The following is an 18,619-nucleotide window of genomic DNA, read 5'->3' as shown; positions in this document are numbered from 1 at the left end:
ATTAAACTTGAGCGCAACTTGGACAAACCAACTGGGAAGTATCACATGTTCCATCCAGATTTAACAACTCTAGTTAGCAAATTTGGGGGGGACGGATATTTTTGAAAGCATGAGTTTAGAAGAGTAATCAGGCGTTGTGCTCGCAGCACCACTTTCCAAGGAATTAAGTTGTGTCTTAAAAACAGACTGGGAGTGAAGTCGATTTTACCCTATAAACTAGCGAGGTGGGTAAGTGAACGTGCACAAAACAAGCCACTTTTGTAATAAACCTTAGCTAACTAACGTTAGGTTACATGCAGTCCGTTTGTTTGTGGACTTAATAAATCCGTGAACAAACCAAAGTTGACAGATAACTTTACAGCTCGGTTAGCCGGCAAGCTAGCTAGATAGCTAGCTATATGGCTAAATGTCGTTAGCTGTAGTGGCTAACGTTAGCTCCTAGTTGGGTAAATAAACATAAAATAACACGTTTTAGTTAACTTTTTTACTGGTTATGGCTGCTGACAGCGGCTTTCATGGATCGTTATTAGCTACTTAGACAATGAACGTGAACAAAAAGCGAGTCATACGAAGCGAATGAATTCCTTTTTAGTTACCAAGGTTGCGCGTTGTTACTTGTGGCAGTGTTTGCTCCGTAGGTTAGCTAGCTAGCTAGCTAAGTCCATATTCACGGCCTTTTCCCCAGGCAAGCGCGGGGCTTGGCTGGGAACAGCTCGGCTTAAAAAAAAACACAGGCCTCACAACTAAAATAGCTGAGCCACTTCGTGTAACTATAGTTCATTTCGTTCACTTGGACCTGAATGTTTAGATGACTACAACGTTTTCTTGACTGACTAATTTTTTGTTGGACCGCTTAACTGTCAGGCTAATTATAAGCCAACTTGAACATTCGAGCGAAACAATGCCACTTAGGACGCCAGCGATCCTGCCGTGGTTTTGTTTTTGTAACAATATTTATAATTAGATTTCTATTTTTTGTATGTCAAGTTTGAACATTGGTAAACGTCCACTGATGCTCTTTTCTAATTTGCAGGTATGGATCCAGAGAGACAGAAACGCAAGGAGGAAATTGAGAAAGCTCTGGGATTCATTCAGTAAGTCATTTTGCTTTTTCCTTTTTTTAATGCACGCAAGACGTTACTACATGGATGTAGTAGAATTGTCTTCTTTGTTGCTGCAGGTCATCTTTGCCTTTTCCTGATCCTGAAGGTTATGAGGTCAGTATGTCCTGTATGTAACTTTCATTGGTGTTTGTAATTGTGTATCTAATGTAAAGTTAATTTATTAAAGTCACAAATGGAATCTTTATCTCATGTCCTTTTATACTGTTTTAGGCATTTTTGACTCAGTTAGTGTGCAATTTGCTGGATGAAGGTAACACAGTGTTTCGAGACGGAGAATGGAGGCAGGCAGCAGCACACTACAGTGAGGGTGTTAATGTAGCCCGGTATGCCCAGTCTGAAGCACTGGTGATTCCTCCAGAACTGCTGGAGAGTCTGTATGTTAACAGAGCAGCTGCACACTATAACCTTGTAAGTATGCTCGTTCACCTTCTATGGGTCAGTTAATTTAACAATTTGCATCCACCTCTCATGTTGAATCATAGCAGCAAAATGCAGAGGTACCAGTGGATGGGTTTCCATTCAAGGGACTTTATAAGAAAGTGGAATAATGTTTTGAAGTGTTTGATAATGTAGACGATGGAAATGGCAGTTATTGGTAAGATTTTAAAAATAGAGGCAAAGTTTATTTAATCAGTTTTCTACTTTAGCAGATAAATTGTTTGCCGGTATTTGAAATTTTGCAAAAACTAAAGACATATGGAAACATGTGGAAACATAAATGACAGGTTTAATATGCCATTACACATCTTAATTGTCACGATGCTGTTGAAAAGTGAGGAAAGCCAAACCAAACAGTATGTGTCCAATTACAATATATGTGAAAGTCTTGATGGAAATGTGTTCCTGAGTTTGAACTGCTGGTAGAGAAATTCACAAAAAAATTAAATGCATCTTCATGTCTTTGCTTGCAGAATGCCCACAACGTTGAGTGACTGTCAGAATACTGCTGAATCTGTGCCTGACAGTTTTATTTTGTTGTCTTTCTTGTCTTGCTCAGGGTGAGTATGAGCGAGGGGTGCAGGACTGTGACAGTGCCCTGTGCGTTTCAGAGGGCAGCCGTAGAGCACTCTACAGGAAAGCATTGTGCCTCAGAGAGCTGGGTCGATTCAGGGAGGCCTACGAGTGTGGCACTGGCTGTCTGCTCACTGCGCCTCATGTAAGTATTCAGAGAGGTTGAAATTGATTCATTACACTCTTTTGGCATCTGGCAGCAGAAAGTACTCTGCCATCCAGAAATGGCATGTATCTACAGGTGCCACTTTGTGAATGGCAGCTGCCATCGATAACTGTTGTGTGACACCACACTCCTATAGTGGTGCTTGACAGTGGCACCTGCCATGCAGAAGCACATTATGCCACTCAAAACAGGCACATACCAACAATTCCAGTGATTAAACCTGTGACACTGCACACCGGCCACTTGACTATACTAGTTAGCAGCACATCATTAATCGGCAATCAAAACTTACGAGAAGTGTTGAGTATGTGTCTATTTGAAGACTCTGAAGATGTATTGTGGAATTACTTTTTGTTTTTTTGTTTCTTTGTTTTTGGCATTGTTTCTCAACTCTGGTCCTGGAGGCCCACTGACCTGTGCTGTGTAGTGTTTTCCCCATTCCTAGCACATATGATACAACTCATCAGCTTATTAGCAATCCATTGTTGAGTTACAGTGGGTTTAAAAGGAGGAAAAGCACTTACATTTGTATGGCAGTGGGCCTCCAGGAGCAAGGTTGAGAAGGTTTTTAATTAATAAACTAAATGTTGTAAAGGTCATTTATCATGATTTTGTTGCTATTCATTTTTATTAATTAGAGTGATCTCTCATTGGCACCTGGAATAGACAGCCATTGGCATCTTCCTGCTCAGGAGTGGCATTTGCCAGCGCTAGTGGCACCAGCCATCAACAGCTATATGCATCTGACTCTCAGTAGTTGCAGCTGCCAGTGCAGTTGGCACCAGTCGTTGGCATTTGACTCTCATTAGTGGCAATTGCCAACTCAAGCCACACCAGCCATTGATAGCAGTCAGTGTCAAAAGATGGACTTATCTAGACTTGCAACGATGTGGACTTGCCTGCTATTATTCAAAGCAAACCTATTTTAACTAAATATATTATGAAATATTTTACAAACTATATTCAATGCTGCTATCACTAAACAGCTAATGTGCACATAATATTCTAGTAAAGTTATTAGTACTTAGGATTCTGCAGCTTTTGTAGAGTGAAGGTGCATTGCTTCTGAGAGTGAGCAGCATAGAAACTGGCTGCTTTCACAGGTGACCATGGTGGCACTAGCGGCCACTGCCAAGATGTTTTTTGTTATGTCGTGCATAGTGCCACTTACAGATGGCGTGCTACTATCAGAAAAGCATTTAGTCTGCTGTGATATGCAGACACCTGTCACTGATGAGTGGCACATATCGACGATAAACAGCAGCAGTTACCACTTGTGACGTGGTATTTTTACCGCCAATGGCTCTTCGTTATACCACCGCTGAGAGGATCACCCTAACATTCTGCCTTGTATTAGTTACAAAAAAGAAAGAAAAAAAAAAAACAGCTCTTGGAAGGGAGCCGGCTTCCATCATTCATTTAAAACAGGGGTCGACAACATGCGGCTCTTATACTGCCCTGTTGCGGCTCCACAACAGAATTTGATTTTTAGGTAAAATAACATAATCCTCCTTTGCAGTAAAATAAAGCTCTGCTGGTCATTCTAACACAATTTTAACAATAAATGGTCTTAAATGCTGCCAATTCACACTTTAACCCTGAAGATCAGCACACAGATTGCTGGTCACCATAGCAACGTAGACACGTCTAGCCTAGCTAGTAGCTAACAAAAAGGCAAAGAGAAAGATTTAGGACGAACGATAATTTAGAGATGAATGGAATATTTGCATTTTTAATCACTCCAGCTGGTTTCTGAACACTAAAAAGTCACAAAGCTGAAGTTAAGTGGTGCAGCAGTTACATTCTGGAGCCTCAGGCACCATTAAAGAAAAATTTGAACAAGAAGCTGGTGAATGAGAAGCTGACTTCAGCCTCATAAGTCAAATGTTAAGAGAAAGTTTGCAAGAAACTGTTCTACTTTTGTTAAAGTTTCCTTCCGAAGATGTGAGAAGCACGGCTGTAGCTGACCTAAAGCTTAAAGCAAAGTTATATTATATTTGTTTTAGCTTATGCTAGTACATTAGTACATACAGAGTCATATTTACAGCCAAAATGTTAAAATGGACAAATATTGTGGCTCACAAGGTGGTTTGATTTTTGTTGAAAGGACAAAATGGCTCTTCTTAACATTTGGGTTGTCGACCTCTGACTTAAAAGATCTGACTCGAAGAGCTTGTTTGCGACTGATACACCGCAAGCTAGTGTGTGACTGCAATCTGCAGTTATTTTTGACATTTTCAGCAAAGAATTAATTGGAAATGAAGTTATTTATCGAGTGATTTTTTTTTTTTGGGTAATTGTTGGTCCTGGCTCAGCAAGGTTAGACAGCAAGGAAAGTCTACTTACAAACAGGTGATACGTTTTGAAACATAAAACGTATGTGTTTTCCTTTAATTTATTATCCTTCTGCTATTACCGAACAATTCTGGTTGTTTATAGCATAATACCATTTCCTTTAATGTGATGATAAGTGAATTAATTATTTTGAGTCTGTATTTCTATAAATATGTGATTTGCTACAGCTGAAAGGTTGCTGGAAAAGCTTGAAAATGGACCTTGAAAGTGCTTGCAAAGTGCTTGAATTTGACCTTGAATAGGTGTATGAACCCTGAGAGTGGTGTCACTCTTGATTATCAGATACTGATGGCTGTCGATGGCGGGTGCCCCTTCTGAGTGTCAGATACTGATGGCAGGTCCCCCTACTGATTGTCAGATACTGTTGGCAGGTGCCCCTCCCGAGTGTCGGACACTGATGGTGGGTGCCACTCCTGAGCTGTCGTATATCATGAGTATTTGAGAATCTATAAATGATTTCTTTAAAATAGTGTGCCTATGACTGGATGTGACGTGTAGATGTGGCTTTTTTGGATGTGTAAACAGAGATCTAACTATCTGTTGTAAGCAAATAGCAAGATACAAAATGTGTGTGTGTGTGTGTGTGTGTATGTTAATGGTGTATAAAAAAGTAATAGAATTAATCGCAATAATAGGTTGCGATTAATCATAATTAATTTTGAAGTTTTACTGGTAACTACTTGTCCCCCCAAAAATACATAACAAGAATTCATGAATTGTATGGCAGTGAAAAGGCATAGCTAAATTGTGCTTCTGCTGTGCCAGCAGTGCCTTCAGTGTGCCTTTTGTTACACCCACTTTTTCATTTCAAGAGTTAAATTCCAGCGCGTGGGTACATTCTGGACGAGTGCTCTCCTTGACCATTAGAGGCTTGCTGAACTTTCAGCTCTGCCGTGTTTGCAGGACTGTGTTTGAAATGTCCGACTATTTTACCTAGGGGTGTGGGGAAAAATCAATTCTTAGATGCATTGTGGACGTGGACGATTCTGAATTGATTCACAAATGTCAAAAATCGATTTTCTACATTTTAATTGATTATGTAATGTTGATGGAATGCAAAAGGCAGAACTTTGCCAAGTGCGGAAGTGCAATGCCTGTACAGTCTGTGGCATGCACACTACATTAAAAGCTAGTGCAGGGGTCGGCAACCCAAATGTTAATAAGAGTCATTTTGTCTTTTCAACAAAAATAAAACCACTTTGGGAACATTTTGAGGCTATTTTACCATTTTGGCTGTACGTGTGTCTCAGTATGTGCTAATGTCCTAGACTAAAATAGACTAATATAATACAAAAAAAAATGCAGACTTACTTTGCTCCGCTTTAAACTTTAGCTCAGCTGTAACCATTTTTCTTGCATCACCAGCTGAAAACTTTTGCACAAAAGTAGAACAGTTTCTTGTAAAATGTCTCTAAATGTTCTACTTTTTACAAAGCTGAAGTCAGTTTCTCGTTTTCCAGCTTCTTGTTAGAATTTTCCCGTTCCACCTTAAATGGTGCCTGAGGCGCCAGAATGTAACTGCTGCACCATTTTTTTTTAACTACTAGCCAGGTGAACTAGCAGTTATAGGCTACCTTAATTCCAGCGTTTAAGATCATTTATTGTTAAAACTGTGTTTGAACAATTATTATTATTATTTATTTATTTTTTTTGCCTAGAGTTCACCCCTCGCATTTCTGCAAATATTTTATGTATTTTCATGGAACAACACTATAGAAATGAAACTTGGGTGTAACTTCAAGTAGTCAGTGTACAGCTTGTATAGATTTACTGTCCTATGAAAATAACTCAACAGACAGCCATTAATATCTAAATAGCTGGCAACACAAGTGAGTACACCTCACAGTGAACATGTGAAAATTGTGCTCAAAGTGTCAATATTTTGTCTGACCACCATTATTATCTAGCACTGCCTTAACCCTCTTGGGCATGGAATTCACCAGAGCTGCACAGGTTGCTACTGGAATCCTCTTCCACTCCTCCATGATGACATCACGGAGCTGGTGGATGTTAGAAACCTTGCACTCCTCCACCTTCCGCTTGAGGATGCCCCATAGGTGCTCAGTTAGGTTTAGGTCTGGAGACATACTTGGCCAGTCCATCACCTTTACCTTCAGCTTCTTCAGCAATGCAATGCATCTTGGAGGTGTGCTTAGGGGTTGTTATCGTGTTGGAAAACTGCCATACGGCACAGTTTCCGAAGGAAGGGGATCATGCTCTGCTTCAGAATGTCACAGTACATGTTGGAATTCATGTTTCCCTCAATGAACCGCAGCTCCCCAGTGCGGCAGCACTCATGCAGCCCCAGACCATGATGCTACCACAGCCATGCTTGACTGTATGCGAGAGACAGTTGTCTTGGTACTCCTCACCAGGGTGCCACCACACATGCTGGACACCATCTGAGCCTAACAAGTTTATCTTGGTCTCATCAGACCACAGGACATAGTTCCAGTAATCCATGGTCTTGGACTGCTTGTCTTCAGCAAACTTGTTTGCGGGCTTTCTTGTGTGTCAGCTTCAGAAGAGGCTACCTTCTGGGATGACGGCCATGCAGACAGAGTTGATGCATTGTGCGGCGTATGGTCTGAGCACTGACAGGCTGACCTCCCGCTTCTTCAACCTCTGCAGCAATGCTGGCAGCACTCATGCCTCTATTTTTTGAAGCCAACCTCTGGATATGACACTGAACGCGTGGACTTAACTTCTTTGGTCGACCCTGGCAAGGCCTGTTCCGAGTGGAACCTGTCCTGGGAAACCGCTCTATGACCTTGGCCACTGTGCTATAGCTCAGTTTCAGGGTGTTAGCAATCTTATTCTATTCTATTTCTTACATCCTCCGAGAGTTCTTTGCCATGAGGTGCCATGTTGAATATCCATTGGCCAGTATGAAAGAATTGTGCCCAAAACACCAAATTTAACAGCCTTACTCCCCATTCACACCTGGAACCTTGTAACTCTAACGAGTCACATGACACCAGGGAGGGACAACGACACAATTGGGCACAATTTGGACATGTTTACTGTGAGGTGTACTCCCTTGTGTTGCCAGCTATTTAGACATGAACGGCTGTGTGAGTTATTTTCAGAGGACAGTAAATCTATACTGCTGAACAAGCTGTACAGAGATTGCTTTGTTACGTCCAAGTTTCATTTCTATAGTGTTGTCCCATGAAAAGATATAATAAAATATTTGCAGAAATGTGAAGGGTGTGCTCACGTTTGTGAGATACTGTGTGTGTGTGTGTGTGTGTGTGTGTGTTTGTTTGTCATCCCTGCTCTAACAATGTGTTTCTCATGGAAACTCGTATTGTGATTACGATAAAAATACGATTTATCGCACAGCCATATTGATCAGGCAGGTGCTGATGGCTGTCGGCTCCAGATGCCAATGAGGGATCACTCTAATAAGAATGAACAAATTGATTATAAACACAAGCCTAAGGCTATTTTCACATTTCGAGCGTCATTGCAAGTTCAGATTTTTGCTTTGATCCAATCTAACATGATGGTTTACGCTTGTTTAGGTACGTGACTCTCATCTGTCATTGATGTGAACGAATCGGCATCCTGAAATGACCCACATGCGCACATCCTAATCATGAATCACATGCATCATGAACAGCATTCAAACTAACGAGCAGAACAAGCCTTTGCTGCAAAGATAATTAACTCTGAACAGCTCTCAGTTGTTCATTATTAGAGCGAGACAAAGACGAAAAAGATGTGAGCTTTTTTTTCACCATTTACAGGCGTAAATGAGCGTTCTCATTAAGGTTGCATGGCGGCTATGAACTGGATACCGTATCCGATCTAGGACCACATAGGAAAGTGACTCAGATTTGAAAAGATCAGATTTGTGTGTCCAGAAAACATCAGATCTGGGTCACATTAGGGCAACAAATCAGAATTGTGCCACTTCAACCTGGTAATAGGAACGTAGCCAAAGTTTCTCCAATTGTGCAGTTACAATATGTTGCTAGCTAATGTGGCTGAATGTCCGTTGCTTAAAGCCGGCGCCTTACTCACTGGAGTTGTCGGTATGTGTCTGTTTTGGGTGCCATGCACCGTTTCTGCATGACTTATTTTGTCACACAATCTCATACACTTGAATTCAGACAGTAAAATTCTAACAGCAAGATAAAGTGCCTGTGCGCTTTGTGGAATGACTGTTTCTAGTAAAATTTTCTACATTAAGGACAGTTACATAATGATATCAGTGGCATTCATAATGATTACATAAAAAGTACAAGGTATGATGTTTTTGTGGTCATGTGTTAAAGGTGCTTGTATATTGCATGTTTTATTCTGTGTTGGAACAGCTTTACTGCTCTTGTTAAAGGTCGCAGTGCTCTACAGCAGGGTTATCAAACTCGGTCCTAACTGCGTGTGGTCCTGGATTCTTATTGTGTATCTTTTACCCTATGTTCACACCGACAGCGACTTTTCGCCTCGTGTTGCCCAAATCGCTGATCGCTCATCGCCTGTGGATGTTTCTGAACTCGAGTGGACCATTGTTTGCTATGGTTTCACTGACGCCAAGCAGAAATCAGATACATTCCTGCTAAAAGTAAAAATCCTGATGGGAAATCGCTTGTGTGCTTATTTTTATTTAATCTCCATGTCTGTGCAGTCAGTTTGTGAGGAAAACGCTATGTGGTCTTTGCAATTACTGTCTGTTTGCGGCGAAAGCATTTCTAGTAGGAACAATTATCTAGGAACCAAGAAAGGAGCGTACCATTTCACAGGGGCAGAGATGCAGCACGTACTACGCTCAATGCTTAATTCCTATTGGTAATCACCACATCACTTCACTCCTTATTTGCATAAAGTTAAACTCCGCTCAACTTTGTTGTGTTGCTGACTCCGCCCACTTCGCATTGCCAATGTTCGCGCCGCCTCCTGCCGCCGGAAATCGCAAGCTCTCATTGAAAATGAATGACCTCTGGCTGTTTTGTCGCATCGCTGCGGTGTGAATGCTATTTAAAAATTATATTTGGAATGTCTTTCACATTAAAAATAAATCTGAGCTGTAAATCTAAGTATTTTTAAATACTATGTCATGATATTAAGTTGGTGTTTGTTTGTTTCTTTCTTTTTTTCTTTACAGGACAGACAAGTCAGCGAACTGGCTCAGGATCTGGCCATGAAACTTGGCTTGAAACTCCGTAAAGCCTATATCAGCACACAGGTGTGTCATCTGAACTCTTTCAACTTTAAAGTTCTGGCAAAATTATAGAGAAACAGTAACAAATGTATGCCCTGTATTTGCGTTGAGGGTTTTTTTATGTGTGTCCAGGATGACTCTATGGCATCTCAACCAGACAGTAATGGAGAAACCGCTTCTTCTACAGGGGATGTAAGTATTGGCTTCTGGTGGTCTGTTGGAATAATGAGACTCATATTCGTTCTGAATAACATCAGTGGTCCAGCTTTTCATTTGTTACTTCTTTTTTTAGACATCATCAAATGGGCTTGAGTCTTTGACAGATATTGGGTCAGGTACTGCTACTTTTTAAAATACCCAAATATGTATAGTTAACTGCTACTTTGACATTTGGGGATGATGCTTATTTGGCATTTTTAAGTAATTGTGTTTACTAAGTCCCCATCCCCCAACTTTTCTGACTTTATGGTCTCTCACAGACTTGTCGAATGCCCAGTGCATTCCTGCACCTTTGGCCACTCCAATCCCAGTCAGTGATGATCCACCGATGCCATCTCTGAGTCCAGTAGAACCCCAGGATACACCAGAGAGCCCAAACCAAGTACCCACAGGGCGGGTACAATATTCTGTGCCTGTGTCTGAGCATATGGGTGAATGTGTGATAAATGAAGATTTGGACAGCCTGCTGGAAAACATTCCCAAAGGAGCTGAGGTCAGCGTGGTGAGTGAAATGGAAAACAGTGCAGGAGGGCTGTAGGACGAAGTGATAAACTCTGCTTTCGTATGTTTTCGTGTTCTTTTTTTTCCCTGTGTAATGTTTTTTGCGTATGGAGAGTAAAAAACGGATCAAAAGTATGAGAAAAGATAATGTCTTTTACATGTATACAGAATAATATAGGACATATATAAAATGATGGTTTAGCCAAAAATCAAATTTGCACATTTTTTTTTTTACTAGCCTGAAGTATTTTCAGGCAGCTGAAGCATCACTTTTGTGCATTTTCTAGAACAACAATAATTGCGTTGCAAGTGGTGTAGAAAAGTTATTTTAGATGTTTGATGTCCTGTATGTACTGAGCATGTAAAAGTTTTTAACATCATGTAGAGATAGCAAAAACAAGACATTTGCTATGTTTCCCAGATGATAAATTGCTGTTTTAGAAATGTTTATATAGAAATCAAGTGATAACAACAAGCTCTAAGGGGAAGTAAAATACCCTCTCAAGCAGACATAGTACCATAAGCTTTAGTGTCTTAAACACAGCGTTTCTTGTTGTGGATGAACTGAAAAGTATGTATATGATCAGTGTAAAAATGAAAGGAGTTGTTGGTGGATTATATGTCCCAGGGGAATCTTGCCGGACACCATAATGCGCTCTTTTTAGGCTCTAAAAACTCTTCATTGATGCTCATAAAATTGGTAACAGTCTTTCAGATATGATCATTATAATTTCAGAAATTAAATCAGGTAAAAACTTTAAGCCTATCAACTAAAATATTATGATCAATAGTGTCAAATGCTACACTCAAATACAACAGCACCAAGACAGAAACATAGCCACAATCCGAAGACAGATGCAGATCATTAAGCACTGCTAGTTTTTATTTTGTGCTGTAATATTTCTTGAAGCCTCACTGGAACAAACCATGCTTAATATTCCTTCTTAAGAAAGAACAGTTACTGGGCAACAATTTTCTTTAAAATCTTGGACAGAAAAAGGCATGGAGATTGGACAGTTGTTGGAAATACCTTGAGGACCAAGATTTGGTTTCTGTGGGACATGCACCAAGTTGAGTGATGACTTGGCAGTGTTAAACATGCGGAGTGTAAGATTTAGGGAGATCTGTTAGCAGAAATGGAATGTATAGCACAAAACAGTGTTTTCGTATAACAGGAGTGTCCAATCTTGTCCGCAAACAGCCATTGTGAGTGCAGGTTTGGTTCCAAACAAGCAAAGCACAACTCATTTCACTCTTTCAGTCAGCCAGTCTCAGTCTTCAAACAGCTGATCAAATCAGCTCCTGTTTTGTTGCAGTGAAAACCTGCAGCCACGCTTGCCGTTTGCGGGTAAGATACTACTAGCCCAGAACCGACAAACCAAACACTGCCTTTCTCGTTTTTACATTGAAGCTGCTTGAATTTGGAATGAGTAAAGCATGAGTTGGAAGAAAGAATAATCAGTGGTTGTTGCAGGTGCTGGCTGAGCATTTTGTGCTATGAGAAGTTGGAGAACTCAAATTTTCAGAAATGGAGGATCATACTTATTACTTGGCACAAGGGAAAAGCAAGGAAGGGTGAATACTCCGCGGGCACACAGTGCGGAGTTGGCCAGAGATGGAGAGGTTCCTTAGGGTGTTTCTCTTGCCTTGTTCGTTGCGATCTATCAAACTTTTTTTTTCGCTGGTCTGAGTGGATCAGACACAGCAGTGCTGCTGGAGTTTTTAAAGACTGTGTCCACTCACTGTCCACTTTATTAGACACTCCTACCTTGTCAGTCCACCATGTCGATGTAAAGTCAGAGACGATAGCTCATCTGCTGCTGCACAGTTTATGTTCGTCATCCTCTAGTCCTTCATCAGTGGTCACAGGACGTTGCCCACAGGACGCTGTTGGCTGGATATTTTTGGTTGGTGGACTATTCTCAGTCCAGCAGTGACACTGAGGTGTTTAAAAACTCCAGCAGCACTGCTGTGTCTGATCCACTCAGACCAGCGCAACACACGCTAACACACCACCACCACATCAGTGTTACTGCAGTGCTGAGAATGATCCACCACCCAAATAGTACCTGCTCTGTGGGGGTCCATGGAGGTCCTGACCACTGAAGAACAGGGTAAAAGGGGGCTAACAAAGTATGCAGAGAAACAGACGGACTGCAGTCTGTAAGTGTAGAACTACAAAGTGCACCTATATAGTAAGTGGAGCTGATAAAATGGACAATGAGCATAGAAACAAGGAGGTGATCAAAATGTTATGCCTGATCAGTGTATATCATGTAAGGATCATTATTATTGTTGATTGTGACGACGCTAATTCAAAGGCCCACTGAGTGGAGTGTGGTTTACTTCAAATGAGGTGCTAAAACCATCAAAATAGAGAGATTCCAGACCTAACAGTTACTCCTCTGGGAGCCACAAGAGTTTTTGCAGTGAAAACGCGATGGACTGCAGCTCCAAATCACAGTCCACATCTACATCTCCTTTTTTCTTTTTCTTGTTTTCTGACGATCTGATCTTTTCAGGCGCTAATTCACAGGTTTTCAGTGTGAGTAATTAAGAAGAACTATAAGTTCATTTTAGGTTGTGTTTGTTTGTTTTGGTGGGCCATTATGCTTTACAGATACAAACGGGTGGATCCTGCGGTGGAAATTTTGAGAACCCCTGGTCTACAAGACAGCATCTTGGTGTAAATCTCATTGTAACCAGTATATTTCACTTCTATGTGTTTGCCTTTGTGCAGTGCATATCATCATCAGATGATTCAAGGAATCTAGAAAGATGTGTGTAAATGGGAAGACAACAACTAAAAGTTAATGCCCATGACTTTGGCATTGCATCAAAAACTGGCATGCTTCTGTGATGAATATTACTGCAGGTACTCAGGAATACTTTGATAGTTAGTTGTCAGTAAACACTGTTTGCTGCATTCAGTGCAAGTTAAGACTATTTACAGCAGAAGCCATATGTTAACACCGTCTAGAAATGCAGTCAACTTAGCTGGGCTTAAGCTCGTTTGAAATTAACTGATAGACCATGGAAATGTCTGACTAGTCAGTTTTTCAGTTTATGGAAATAATGGATGTCATGTTCTCCCAGCCAGAGAAGAAAAGGACCACCCAAATTGCTACTATTGTTAAGTTCAAAAGCTAGGGTCTGTCATGTCATGTCCTAATGGGTAACTGGCACATGTGTGTAAAGCAGACATAAATGTTATTTGCCAAATTTGAATGATTAAAAAAATTGCCAAGAATATTTGGTAAGTAGTGAAGAAAATAAGCAGTATTCTCTGCTGAAATGCTGGAGACATGATTGCTAAAGGTGCCAAAAAAGCTGAAAAGTATCAGTTGCTGTTGCAGACTCCCTTTAACTGGTTTGCGCTTCATTTTCTCCACTGAATTACATTTTGCATTAACTTGATGAGCCAGCAGGTAACCAATAGGCTAACGGGCTTGAGTGAATATTGAGAAACAGGCTTCAGATTCAGACCTTTCCAAAATAGTCACAGTAAAACTGCATATAAAACACAATGCTAATTTTATGCCTGTTACAACCTCTGTGTTATCAAAATTGATTATACTGCACTGCTACCTTGGTGCTAACACCATTCCCTTAGGAATGCTATTGGTATTTAGCGCTATGCTGGTGGCTAATCGGCAATGCATTGGGGTTTATTAAGTAACTTTCAAGGTTTTTGTATTAAGCGTTATGATGTATAACTGGCAGATCTTCAAGTGTATCTGGTTCACAGCATAAACTAAAGAGTTAATAGAATTATTGGAAAATACCAAGATTAATTTTTACATTCTGTTAGATTCCTGCTGTCTCAACAGAAGTTGCACTTTCTTCTGAACTCTGTGGTCCATATGCTCAAATGTAAAGCATAAGAAATAAATTTTCCCTTGCATGTTTAGAGTAGTAGTTTCTCCAGGTTTAAGAAACCATCCCCTTTAAGTTATGAATATTAAATATTACACATCACACTGCACTGTATTAAAGATGCGCCCTCACAACTGATGTAAATTCGAATGACGTCAGACATTTGAGTATTTGCTGCTAGAGTGCATATATAAAGGCTCACTTTCTATCCCTTTTTGAATATTAACATTACTCACAATTACAGCTTTGTCCATAGACAAAAAAGAGACTCTTCTAAAAACTTCTTGTTTTGGCCCTTTGATTCTATATACTGTGACTAGTACAGATTTTTTTTCTAAATACATAAAGATCAGTAACATTTAAAGCCAAGGGTCAAGAAGACCTAAAGTGGGACTGCATATATTAAATTTAATCTCTTGTTTTCTGTCTTTTTTTTTTTTGTCATAAGAACCCTGTTCAGGGTGCCATTCCTACTAACCTACCAAACACAGCAGTAGGATTGCGTCCTCCCTACCCCTCTGGACTCCCAGCCTCTTCCTCCCAGCTCACGCCCCCTTATTTTGGCTCCGTGGTCAGCCCCCTTACTCAGCTGGATGCCTTCTCTGTGCTGGGGCAGAGTGAGAGTTCCACACAGGCCATGGAGTCTCTCATCTCATTTAGTTCTGAAACTGGAGATGCTCCGGGGAGAGTCAGGACTGAATCGCTGAGCACAGAAGGGCTCGACTCACTGTCTGAGTACACACTACCAGGTAATCTGTGATGTCAGCTGTTCCATAACTAATGTGTCTCTGATGTCAGGTGTTCTCATAACTAATGTGGGCAACAAGTGATGAAGTAAGGTTTTACTCAGTTTACAGGCTGATCCAAACAAAATGTAGTGCAGAACCTAATTAAAGAAAACAATGACTTCTTTTATTTGCTAGTTTGTTAATATAGTTTGTTTACCAAAACAATTAAAAAAAATAAATAAAGTAGTTTGCATCATGGGCACAGCCAAGAAACTGTGGGTGTCCTTTCCCCGCAATATACATGAAATATTATACTAAACTTTCACTGAAATATATATATATATATATATATATATATATATATATATATATATATATATATATATATATATATTAAATTTGCTCTTTTAAGCCTTATTCAAGTTGGATTCGTTTTCCAGAGGAGGCCTAGTAATGTAATTTGTGTGATTTGACTGGCTTATTTGTACAGGATAAAGGATTTGTGTAATTTCCCCAAATGGCCTGGATTGAAATATCATTGCGTGGACATTTATGCTGGCGTTATGTGAAAGACGCTTTGGCTAAATGACAAATATGGTGCCAAAAAAACAAAAACGAAAGGTAGCACTGGACACGGGAGGAGACGTTACATCTCATTTCAGTGTGCAGTAACACCTATTATCAGTGGCAATTTGAAATGATGTTGCATAATCATGCAGTATGGGAGGGAATAGACACCATATTGTTGTGGGTTTCAGTGGTCCTGTTATGAACTTGAATAACGAATTGGGTCAAATAAGTCTTTGTTTTAGCTGTTAGCCCTGTCTCCAAGTCGCAAAAAAAAAGAAAAGAAATTGAGGTGGTGTTTTCTTAACCCTTTTTGTTATTATGTTACTGATGTTGATTCAAACAGGACTAGTATTACTGTGGGAGCTTCCAAGTTTGGCAAATTAATTAATTCTAGAATTGTTACTTAGAAGACTTGTAAAAACTACAGACATAGCAGATTCAATGCTTGGGTTAAAATAACATCTAGTCAGTAATTACTCAATAACTGCACCTCCCCAGGTAAAAGTAATCTAGCTTGATAGGGCTTTAAACTGCATCTTTCCAGAACAAAAAGCATACATATTCGTTGTAGTAATAATGAAGCATATACACACATACAGCAAACTCAGTGCTGTGGAGTGGTGTTAAATAACAACTGTAGATAGAATAAAGATATAATGACATGCAAAAGTTTGGGCACCCCTGGTCAAAAGTTCTGTTACTGTGACTGGCTAAGTGAGTAAAAGATGACCTGATTTCCAAAAGGCATCAATTTAAAAATTACACATTTCTTAAACATTCTAAGCAAGATTACTTTTATTATTTCAGTCTTTTTCAATTGCAAAACAACAAAAAAGGAAAAGGGCCCGAGACATGGATGCCCTACATGGTCAGTACTTAGTAGCTCCCCATTTGGCAAGTATCACATCTTGTAAGTGTTTTTTTTTGTTTTTTTTTGGCTAGCAAAAAGTCTTTCATTTGTTGTTTGGGGGATTTTGGCCCATTCATCCTTGCAAAGCAAAAGGCTTCTAGTTCTGTGAGATTCTTTGGCTGCTTTGCGTGCTCTGCTCTTTAGAGGTGTGTCCATAGATTTTCAATGATGTTTACATTGGGGGACTCTGAGAGCCATGTCATGCTTTTTGTTGTCTTGTCTAGCATTATTCTAAAATCAGTAGTTTGCTTTACATGGTCAAGCCGCCATTCGATAAATATCAAACCATCTATCGAGCAAGCTGGTAAGCTGATGGTTTAGATAATGATGATAAAAATAAAGATTTAAATCTGAGAGATTGAAGATCGAGCAACCATTGAAGAGACAAAAAGACAAAATTCAACCTGTTCTGTAGTGTTTGGATCTGTAGCCTGATAACCCTAACGTTAGCTCAGAGAGCAGGCTATAGACCTGAACAGTGCCACCCGTCACAGTATAGGTTTGATTCTGAAAATTGGTGCTGTTGACACACATTTAGATGAAAAAAATGTTTGCGAGAGCAAAAGAAGAGTGACAGTAAGCCGAAATTTAACCTGTTCTGTGGTTTTTGGGAGAGAGCTTAGTTAGAAGGCCAGGCATACCACACCACAGCACAGGCTTGGTGGTAGTTGTTGTTAGCTGATGTTGAAATGACTCCAGTTTAGAGGATAGCGCACCTGTTTAAGGGACAGTGCAAAGTTGAGTGATAACAGTTGGAGTGAAAGCTCTGTGGTGTGTGCAGAGACTGTGTGGTTCTGATACGTGTAGCTCTGTGTCGTGGCTGAGCTATCATCAAATTTTATTTTTTTTAAATTCTAGCTTTGATTTCCTCCCTTATTCTGTTAGCAACACCAATTAGTGTGCCTTTTGAAACTAAATTGGGAGGAATGTGTTTATCCTTTCAGAGGTGGAATAGATATTTAATATCATTATTCTAAAATAGTCATTATGTTTACCTGGTGTGGTGTACTGTATTACCATCATACCGCCCAACCCTAAAATACATCTTTGCTCACTGTGGCCAAAAATTCTATTTTAACTTTATCAGTCTGTAGGACTTATTTTCAAAATGCATCAGGTTTGTTTAGATGTTCCTTTGCGACGCAGGAAAGATTTTCTGATTTACTCTTCCGTGAAGGTCATATTTGTGCAGATGTCACTGCATAGTAGAGCAGTGCACCACCACTCTGGAGTCTGTTAAATCTTCTGAAAGTCTTTTGCAGTCAAATGAGTGTTTTCTAGCAATCTTATCAGAAGTTCTCTTGCAAAGTTTTATTGGTCTTCCAGACCTCAGCTTGACCTTACCATTTCTGTCAACTGCCTCTTGTTAATTATGCTATGAATTGAGGAAACGGCTACCTGAAAATGCTTTGATATCTTCTTGTAGCCATCTCCTATGGCTGCTAATTGTTGGGACAAGGTTTGACAAGTCAGAGTATTTATAAAGTTCTGAAATTTACATCGCAATTGAGATTCCGGCGGCACGGCGGGTAGCTGCAGCGGCCACTTCGGGAACAGCAAAACAGTGCTTTTTTGCTGTTTTTTGTCTACTATCGTGTAACTCGACCAAAACTGTATATCATGACTGCGTCAACCAGCACCAGCGTCTATCACCAGAGCCTGCTACAGCTGAGAAATCAGCCTCAATCTCTACTTCCAAATGAACTGCGGGAAGAGCTGCATGAGCTAGGCCTGCTAAGATCCATGGCGCTGCGTGAGCCTGCTGGCCAAAAGCAGTGCACGAGAAGGCGGAAGCGAGGCAAGCGAGGCAGGGTGCGCGCTAGGCTAATGGCTAACCCCAGACGACCAGCCGTTCCATCGCTTCATCTATCAAATGTTTGTTCCTTGGAGAATAAACTGGACTCCCTCCGGAATCAGTGGGCTACCCAGCGTGAGTTCAGAGACTGCTGTGTTTTTTCGTTTTTACGGAGACATGGACGACGATCTCCACTC

General features: G+C 40.3%; 1 protein-coding gene across 3 annotated transcripts in view; it reads left to right on the top strand.

The window, feature by feature from the left end:
• The first annotated feature begins 125 nt into the window (after positions 1–125).
• zc3h7bb (zinc finger CCCH-type containing 7Bb) overlaps positions 126–18,619 on the top strand; it is a 55,577-nt gene continuing 37,083 nt past the window's right edge. For 2 of the 3 annotated variants that reach the window (XM_036560428.1, XM_036560425.1), the window contains exons 1-10: positions 126–224; positions 1,034–1,094; positions 1,181–1,217; positions 1,335–1,532; positions 2,122–2,280; positions 9,767–9,847; positions 9,956–10,015; positions 10,116–10,158; positions 10,303–10,544; positions 14,868–15,168. In XM_036560428.1, the coding sequence (XP_036416321.1) occupies positions 1,036–1,094; positions 1,181–1,217; positions 1,335–1,532; positions 2,122–2,280; positions 9,767–9,847; positions 9,956–10,015; positions 10,116–10,158; positions 10,303–10,544; positions 14,868–15,168 (1,180 nt within the window). In that variant the 5' untranslated portion in view covers positions 126–224; positions 1,034–1,035. Of the gene's footprint in view, positions 229–1,033; positions 1,095–1,180; positions 1,218–1,334; positions 1,533–2,121; positions 2,281–9,766; positions 9,848–9,955; positions 10,016–10,115; positions 10,159–10,302; positions 10,545–14,867; positions 15,169–18,619 lie in introns of all 3 variants that reach the window. The other variant, XM_036560427.1, reaches the window with a different exon arrangement.

This window comes from Colossoma macropomum, unplaced genomic scaffold (assembly GCF_904425465.1).
Source record: "Colossoma macropomum unplaced genomic scaffold, Colossoma_macropomum, whole genome shotgun sequence".
NCBI lineage: Eukaryota > Metazoa > Chordata > Actinopteri > Characiformes > Serrasalmidae > Colossoma > Colossoma macropomum.
Note: the sequence above shows the minus strand (reverse complement) of the source record. Positions and strands in the feature narration are given on the sequence as shown.